At 39.6% G+C, this 9,756-nt stretch overlaps 1 protein-coding gene across 1 annotated transcript in view; it reads right to left on the bottom strand.

The window, feature by feature from the left end:
* Positions 1–9,756, bottom strand: part of DOCK4 (dedicator of cytokinesis 4) — a 274,845-nt gene that overhangs the window by 51,295 nt on the left and 213,794 nt on the right. Inside the window, exons 30-32 of the mRNA XM_023537457.1 lie at positions 7,972–8,072; positions 7,476–7,534; positions 666–814 (exon numbers count right to left, since the gene is read on the bottom strand). Coding sequence (XP_023393225.1) covers positions 666–814; positions 7,476–7,534; positions 7,972–8,072 — 309 coding nt within the window. The remainder of the gene's footprint in view (positions 1–665; positions 815–7,475; positions 7,535–7,971; positions 8,073–9,756) is intronic.

Raw genomic sequence — 9,756 nt, forward strand, 5'->3', positions numbered from 1 at the left:
CCCAGGTAAGTGCGTAAAGGTCAGTGCAGTGGCGTGTGAACAGAACGCGGGCCTCGTGTCTGCCACCTGAGTGACGCCATAGCGAGAGCAGCCGATGTCTTCTGAGATCTGGTTTTGTAATAAGAACCTCTGTCTTTTCAAAACTGGGGCAGAGATATTAGAACTTTGTCAGCGAGAAATGACAGATTCGACTCCTCACAATCTCCTTTGCAAGAATTTCTACCGCTTTCCCCTCTAAATTAATTCTCAATGCTTTGAGCAAAAAACAATAAAACCCAATGTGCATCGACTGCTCAGAACTAAGCCATTCACCCAGTACAATGTGCAGACCACCGAGAGTTTAGTGATTTTTAAGAATCATTAACCTTCTGATTCTCCCGTGTTCTGTCCAGCTGGGAGCAAATAAAGTCTCTGCCAGTTCTTAAGCACAGACCTGGGAAATCACAGCCTTTTTTAGCTGCGAGGGAATGAAATGGTTTTTCAGGAGTTCGCAGAGGCTCGGGGCAGCACAGGACCAGAGAGACGTCCGAGGCCGATGGCTGGAATCAGGGGCCCTGGATGGCTGGTTCGCTGCTCGCCTCCCAGCTCAGAGTCAAATCTGGTAGCTGAGAGATGCTTGATGAGAACGGGGTCTGCCAGCGGTTCTGAGGTGTGCGCCCGCCTACCTGTTTAAAATTGCCGCTCCGCCTCTGCTCCCAGTCCATCATGTCGTGAAAAATAGGAATCATGACATTCCGGAGGTCTGGCTGGGGGATCAGGGTCACTTCTAGGAAGGGGCCGATCAGGGCGGGGATGAAATGCAGCTTGTGCTCTCCTGAATCGAATAAAATATTTGCATTTCAGACTACTTAATCTTAAATACGATTTCAGAAAATATTACAAAATCTGTTTAAAACTATTGTCATAAGTACGTACTCAAGTATAGTGGTCTCCCCAGCAAGAAAATAGCTCCCTAAGCAGATACGGACACAGTAAATTTCAAGGTGTTGATTAATATTTCTTCATTTTGATTTAAAAAAAAAACTAGGAATTTACTTGTTCCACATGAAAAAAGCCATAAGATATAATTAAAAATTATATAGATCATCAGGACTTGGCTACGTATCCTATTACACATTCACGCATTAAAATTTGTATGCAGTCATTAAAAATGAAGTTGAAGATGGTGATGTTCTTCAATATAATTAACTGAAAAAAAAACAAGATACACTACTGTACGTACAGGTATGTCTTTCATTTAAAAAAACTGACAATCTACAAGATTATAACCCCTAAGGTTAAGTACAATGGCTATCTCTGGGTGGTAAGATTTCAGGTGATTTTTACATACAAAAAAATGTGTCTCCTATCTGTGCTGCATAATTTTTCTTGTGGTTTATTTTACATAGTAAACACACAGCCAAAAACAAAATCTAAATGGTAGTCCCCCAGAAAAATATAACAATTTTCTGAAAAAAAAAAAAAAACAACTTCAATGTAACAACAGTGAACTCAAAATGGTGTCTTAGCAAGTGCTCAAAGGCACTGATAATTCAGAGGAAAGGAAGGCAGGGTGGACACAGGTGATTTCCTCTAGCAGAAGAATGTTGAGTTCTGTCCATTACCCTAATCACCTGCATTAAATCTCACAGTTTCTATTTTTATAATAAGAAAAGGGTGTGCTATGGAACATGCACGATTTCTCGAGAGCTAACCTTTGGGATCAGGGATGAAAGCAGGTGATACTGAAAGCACCTGTTTACAACCCACAGAACAAACTGGAAAGCTGAGCAGAAGACAGCTGGCTTCGTGAAAAAGGATAATTCCCCTTCGTTTTTCTTTTCTGCCTTTGATCTTCTGCAATAACAGTCAAACACACACGAAATCATACTGTTCAGAGTTACCTGCCAATTTTAGAGTTACATACCATCCCATTAATTTGCTTTGTTTTTATTATTATTATTTTTGCACTAGAAGGCATTATGGTAGCCATAGAGCTTGGGCATATATAAATTCAAGGTGCAAATATAGAGTTTAAATTTATATTGACTTTAAAGGCGTTTTTAGAGGAAAGAGAATATGAAAGAATTTGGAAAGAGGGAAAAATGATGGATGAGATCAGAGATGGCAAACCCAAGTGGGGGTTTGGCATATCACCGTTTTTTGTTTTTCTGTTTTTGTTTTTTGCACCTGGAAATGCCTTGGGATATTTCCACCATCTTTAGAATGTGGTCCCACCCTTTTTCTCTCCGCCGTGGGGACATTAGCAGGTGACAGTGAGCCAGTCCCTGCCTGCGACAGTCCTTCCACATCTCTGAAGGCACACACTGCTTTCCTGTCTTGTGTTTTCATCAAAGGTGACTGCTTCTCATTTCTCTAAATTACTAATCCATAGCCATTATGTGTGAGGAAATGGCTCGTAATTCCTTTTGCTTTCTATCTTTATTTTTGACTCAAGTAATCTTTTATTTTTACCAGGAGACTACTTAGTTTTGCTCATCACAAGAATACCTCCTTCTTATTCATCAAAAGAAACTTCCTCATGAATAGACCTTTTGTCAGTCTTCCTCCCAAAAGAATGAATATTTTCAAGACCAACAAACTCACTGAGGCAGAATATATAGAAACATCGGTCCCTCTCCCTCCATCCTCTCTACATATTTTAAGCAGGCAACCAGCAGCGAGCATTTGCAATTCCTTTCCTCGTTATTTTTGTCAGGGCAGGAAGAAGCAAATCTGAACTCAATCATTCTTACTGTCATTTGTAAAAGCCTAAACCCACTCAATACTTTTTCAAGATATCCTGAAAAGTGAGGGGAGGAGAGAGGAGAGGGGGCGGGAGAGTCCTTGGAGATGAAGGCTGGCAAGTCCTGAGGTTAGACGGCCTGACACCTGTCCCGTGACCCCGCCCCAGGAGAGGGCTACAGGGCTCCACGTGCGGTGGTACAGCAGTCACAGACTGCGGGAGCCATGTACGAAGGACAAAGGACGTCTTGGCACGTGACTACCAACCCTGCTGCCTCGGCGCTATGTGAGACACTGCACGTCCGCACGGCTTTTGGGTGTGTCGGGGGAAGGAGAAATAAGGGAGGTGGGAAATACAAAATAAAATGGAATTTCCCACCAGCCCAATGGCTCTCCCATGCCTGTGTCGGCAGAATGAGAGCCAGGTCGCTACACGGAGATCTCCGTCTTTGACCTCTCCCCGAGCCTGGCACCTTGGGCCTCGCCAGCGAACATCGTCAGCACATGTCTACCACATTTGCTTGAGTATTACCGAACCTCTTTTTCAAAAATCACTTTCGCTTATAGACATTTTACAACCTGCTTTTCTTTTTAATAGGAAAAATTTCAAATGTACACAAAATGACAAAAACTAGTAAAACAAAGCCCCACGTACCCATCATCTAGCTTTAATAATTTCAACATTTTTTTGCCAATCCTGTTTCACCTATCACCACCCCCTCCCAAGGTATTTTAAGCCAAGTCTGAGACATCACATCATTCCACCCGTACACGCACCAGTGAGCATCTTTAACCGGCAGGACATTTCATAAATATAGGGTCACAATGCCTTCGTCACATTTAACAAAGGCAAACAAAAATCCCTTTATCTAAAACCCAGCTTATGCTAAAAATTTCCTGAGTGCCTTAAAACAAAAACGTGCCATTTCTAGTCCATTTCTTTCGATCACAATCCAAGTCCATGTGCTATATTTTGGAGCCTAATTTTCTTTGACAGTAGGAAGCCACGCCCACATTTAAATCACTGCGCAGCAAGGCCTGAGCATCGCCCTATTTGCCGAAAACACACTTTGGGAACACAGAGTCTGTGCAAACCTGTCCAAGCTCTCTGCCACGGAACGCTCAATTCCTACCCAATGAGCAAAACATGTATGGCGGCAGCAAAGTAAACTTCATTTAAATAATTTCTTTTGAAACCGCAGATTTAGTATCCTATCTCCAACTCTGATTGTCAGCCACATGGTCTTGTTTTGAAGTATTTAGGGCACCTGCTACTTGGGCTGTTGGAGTTTTATATTTATGCACACAGAGCAGCCTGTTAGGAAAGTATTGATTTTTCTACAGCAGTTACAAGATGCTGTGTTTGCAAATGTGGAAAAGCCCACTTTATATTTAGGAAGAATGTTTGTTCAACTAAAAATAGAAAGAAAAAAAGTTAACCTTGCAGAACAATGAAAGCCAAACGAGGGCCATAGTAATGAAGACTAACTTCTTTATTTGCAGACGATTCTTGCAAGTGTGGGCACAAACATATAAATTTGGGGGGGGAAACTCATGCCTTCTCTCCTCTCTTGAGAAAACATTTTCAGTCCTTCAACTTAGAAAATGAAAATACTCAGGAAGAACATATATTAAAAAAAAAAAAAGATGTTTACTTGTCACTACTTGGTTTTAATTCTTCAAAAATAAATTATTTCATAAAATCCACGAGATACCACCTTACCACATGAGCATGGCCTACTATAAAAACAAAAAACAAAAAACAAAAAACAGACAATAATAAGAATATTGGTGAGGATGTGAAGACATTGGAGTCCCTGGGTCTCGCTGGTAGGAAGCAGAGACGGTGGGGCACACGCTGTGGAAAACAATCTGCAGGAGCCTCGAAATTTAAAAAAAGGCACTACCATATGATCCACTGCTGACAGGTAAATCTAAGAGATGCAATCATCAGATTTGGAAATCCTACCGCTTTATGCTTAAAAGTAGACTAATCTCCAAATTACGTGTGCCCTTTTTCCGTCTTCCTCAGCAGAACACAAAAACCGACTTATTTCTAGCGTGTGGAAGAATCCCCACCCTTCTGAGGTGAATACCAAGGACCAAAATCCAACTTAAAAAAATTTTGTCTAGTAAAATTTGTGTTTCCACATAGACCGACTGGAAAAAAAGTGCATTTACTGACTCCTCAGTTGATTTTCTAAAAGCTAGTGTATTTTGTTTCTCCTAAAAACTATTGAGGATCTTGATTTAGGAAATCTTAAAGGTTACTTGCTTTAGTAAAACATGGTGAATTGGTCTATATCGAGCTTTACCCTGTTCCACAGAAATTGAAGGAAAGGTTTAGAATACAGTATTTAATAACTAAGCTTGTAACAGGCATGAGTCTTTCTTCTTGCATCTCCCAAATGCACCTGAACATACCCAGTGCTTCATGAACTATGCTAAATTGACTTTATTAGCCTGTGCCATTAAAAAATAAAAATCCATAATTATCTAAAAAAGTCTCCTTTTGTATTCAAAATACTCAGTATGATATATTTACAGGAAAACCAAATCATAAGCAATGTCTTTTGATATTGCGAGGTAACGAGCTGACTTAAGATCTATAAGAGGCGTTTGAATAGAACCCCGAGTGCTCCATTTTTTTATCACTTTATAAAAATATATGTTGGAAAAGAGGCTTTAATATTTCCGAACATTTTCCAGTTCCGGTTGTATGATAGCAACGACCTTTGAAATCCACCTGATGTTTTGGAAGCCTCAGAAAAGTCAGGACACGACTCTGGGGAAATAATGCGGAGACCATGGAATGAAGTGAAAACTGACAGTCACTGTCACGTGGGGAATTCGCAGCTGAGTGATGACCATGAGCCTTTCCCAACAGAGGGCTCGGACTGTGCAGCAGCTAGTGTTTTGGGCTGGCAAAGCAAAGGAAAGGGATCGTGTTGTCTAAAGCGGGGCTTTTCCACCTGCAGCCAAGTGCTTTAGGACCATCTGGAGAGCTTGTGAAATCCGGGATGCTGCGCCCTGCTCTCAGACAGTTCTGGGAGGCCTGGGCGGGTGAGAACGTGCAAGCAGGAACGTGCGCTGTCACCAGCGTCCGGGTGACGCCCGCTGCTGGTCTGCTGAGTGCCCCGGTTCTAGAGCAGTGACAAAATAATGCATGACGGGAGCCGTGTGCACCATGGCCTGTTCACAGTCTAGAACTCAGAGGAAAACTGAGAAGTCATCTAACCTAAAACCCAGAGGGTTAGAAATATTTTTTGTTTGAAAAACAAAGCAGAGAAGAGTTTACGACCACGACTTCTTCAGGGGGACTGACAGTGCCAGCCTCATCCAGCAAGCCTGGGGTCGTGGCCCGAAGCACGCGCTGTGCTGGCTGGGACCGAGGTGTACGTGGACACGACCATACATGGCGACGCGACTTGTCCAGAAGAGGAAACTGCCACGTCTCCAACATTTCGGAAACCTGAGAGGCTCTGTCCTGCTCTCGTCTGAGCTTGGACAAGAGCCGAAACCCCCCGCGACAGCATTTCAATGCAGCGTTCTTGGGAAAACAGCTCATTAGACAAATGCCAAACGCAAGGGCCTCGATCTACTTTTGAAAAACAAGGACCCGAAGAATCGGTGAAAACGTGAACGTGGAGCGGAGCGCTCTTCAAATCAGACAAACTGATGCTATTTTTGAGCTGGATCTAAAGACACATCATCTTAGACAGCTGGAGGTGCATTCGAAATGCTAACTCACTTTTTTTTTTTTCCCCTGAAATTACCAGCAAGCATTGAACACTGAGTTCAATGATCTATAACAAGGCTTCCTTTGAGAACTATACATATCCCGGTCAAAAATCACTCCACATCATGAATTTAAGTAAAATGATATTGGTTCTATTTTCATTTACAGAAAATATATCCTGCCATCTTCAAGTTGTGCTTGGATGAGCCCAAGAGAAAAAATGCTCTTAGATCATCACAGATTCAATTCTAATAGGTTCGTTAGTTTAATACATCACGAGAAGGAATTACCATGTAGAAGTAGATGAATACTACAAACCTGCATAGTTAACACACCAAATTAAATAAGTAACATACCAAACGAAATCAGTAAGTAATACAAACCCTATGTCAATGAAATTTTAAAACAGTTTATTTTCCAAATACTATTCTTTTCTACGTAACCAGGTCTGTGCCATCAACTTGCTGGAATAACGTGCTCTACCCACTGTGGCTGATCCAACAAAATCGGATCTAATAGTTTCTTGGCAACTGCAGACGCTTTGAAACCTTTTGTCTCTACTCTTTACGATATGGATCAACAGTTTCAAGTTTTTTAAGAGTACTGATGCTCAAGTCAACATTTCATGAAGTTTAATCCAAATTTGTTATGACTCACAGCCTCAACTCAGAGTGAGTTCTAGAGATTGTGAGTTGTTACAATCCCAAATTCTGAAAGGTTAGCTCATTGCAAAAAGGGTACTATTGGAGCACTGCTAGCTTATAAAATCTGTCACTCAACAATAGTGGAACACACACAGATAAGGTGATTGTTCAGAAAGACGTCAATTTAAAGAACTAGTTGTAAATCTATCCGATGCCCAAGTGTCAATTACTTTCTACAGATATCTTTATTAATTTAGACATTTGGTTTCAAATGCTGTCTTTGGTAAACCGTTCTTCTTCATCTGCCCATGTAAAAGTCCAGCGATGGACTGGATGTAATGGAGGCGGCTTCTCTTTTCATCACTCACCTAGGTTTTGCCACATGCTGAAAATCTCACACCCCATCGTGACGCGCATGTCACCATACCTGAAACAGAACAAAAACCAAACCTGACACAAAGCCTCCAGGGGAAAGACGTATTTGTGTCTCTTTGGGATACACTCTATCATTCTGGGTTAAATGGCAAATATGTTTTTAATTAAAAGTGTTTAATGTACACGTCTAGATGCTTCTAATTCATATTTTCATATAAATCCTTCAGCAAAACAGATTTGTCTCATAATTTTCACTTCTGTAGCAATTTTGAAAGACTGAGGGCCAAAAAAGAAAAATATAAGTTTAAATAAGTTCAAAATATTGAAATTTCCAGAAAAGATCGCTTCTCGTTCTCTTGGCCATTACCTCTGCATTGCAACTTCCAGTTATGAACACCCGATTTATGAATCATTGGAAATAAATGCCCTTTAAAAGGCACAACGTTTGATACACCTCAAGCTCCCACCTGATTATACACAGGTACTTACTTTTCTAACACCTTTTTCTTTTTGGAAGGCGTGAACATCTCCAATTGCAGACACAACTGGTTTATAAAAATGACTGCAAGGTAAAAGTAGGAATCCCAGATCTAAAACGAGAACAAAATATTTAGATACTATGATGTTACAGAAATATTTAAGCGGAGTGACATGATATCTTGGATTCGCTTCAAAGGTGACAAGTAAATGGGGGTAAAGGTGAGGGAAGACTGACCCCGAATCGATAATAGTGGAGGCTGGATCGGGGTACGCGGGGGTTCCTTACACACTACTCTCTCTACTTTTATAAATGCTTTAAATTTTCTACAACAAAGGAGTAAACTAAATAAATACTCTTTTCATATATTGCTTCAGTGCTCTATCCCGGGTTTCATAAGCTCTCTGGTACATGCTAAATGGTGAACATTTTGTTTCTCTTATAACCTGTCTGTGTGTCTCCAAAAAGGCACAGGCATAAGATGGATTATTCCTCTGTGAATTCATTTTTGGAACTCCTTTTAATGCAGAACTCGAAAAAAAAAAATGCATACACTTCTTTGGATATGCTAATTGCTTTAAATTCAGACAGTATATAAAAATTCTCTACCCAGACAAATGCCTTGAGTCAAAGTTTTCTTATCTTAAAAATACCATCACAAAAAGATTGGAATAAATTCCTGGCGATAAACTTAACCAAAACCACATAAGACACAATGAAAAGGAAACTACTTCTCTACTGACACCATGGAAAATTTAAAATAGGAGAAATATTATAAAGGATTAATATCGTTCATTAACACATGAAGAGCTCTTATAAATAAAAAGAAAAAGGATAAAACCCCAGCAAAAAAATGAACAAAGGTCCAGAACAGACAATTCATAAAATATGGTCAGTAACTAATAACTAGGAGCTAATCAATAATTAGTAAGAAATGAGAATTTAGGCAAAAAAGGTTTTCCCCCTTATCAACCTGTCAAAAAAATTTGGTTCTTTCAGTGTTAGGGTAGATACAGGTGATTAAATATGATTGGCACAACCTTTAACTCAACAATTGTGCTTTTAATTATTTATCCAAAGAAATAATTAGGGATATATGTAAGTTTTACTTTGTAAGACAGTACGTAAGAATAATTTATAAGAACTAAATAGTAGAAACAACCTACATATTCAAAAGCAGAGCTCCGATTATGAAATTTTGATATTATTATAAGGTGGGATAGAAGGAAATATTACACAACCATGAAAATCCCATCGGTTTTTATTGTATATATGATTTCCCTGCATTTTCTAGTTATCCAATAAGAAAATTTTATTAAATGGTTCACGTGGGAAATGTCATTTAAAAAAGATTGAAAAATAAAAATTAGAAAAAGAAAAGAATAAGAAACAAGATGCCAAAAACACAGACATCATTAGGAATGAGAGTCAACGCAGGCACTGCCTATTTCTTTACTATCTTCCCTTTAAAATACCCGGAACTCTTAGAGATCTAGGCGTAGCACATCACATTACAGATGCGCAGAAGTTCTGCCTCAAAGAACCTTATCATTCTTTCATGTTTTTTTCTTTTCATTAATTTATTCTAAAAAATGGAAAGATGGAAAAGTAAAAGGAAGTAAGGGGTTTACTTTGAAAATGTTTCCTTCCTATGTTCTCTATTTTAAAATATGTCTTAAAAACAGTATGTTCTAACTCCCCTTTGTCATGCATGGGGCTCACCCAGAAAAGAATAAGAATTAAAATTTATAGTTATAATAAAGAACTATCTCCTCTTAAGTACTGTGATTTCTACC

Source organism: Pteropus vampyrus, unplaced genomic scaffold (genome assembly GCF_000151845.1).
Source record: "Pteropus vampyrus isolate Shadow unplaced genomic scaffold, Pvam_2.0 Scaffold192, whole genome shotgun sequence".
Taxonomy (NCBI): Eukaryota; Metazoa; Chordata; class Mammalia; order Chiroptera; family Pteropodidae; genus Pteropus; species Pteropus vampyrus.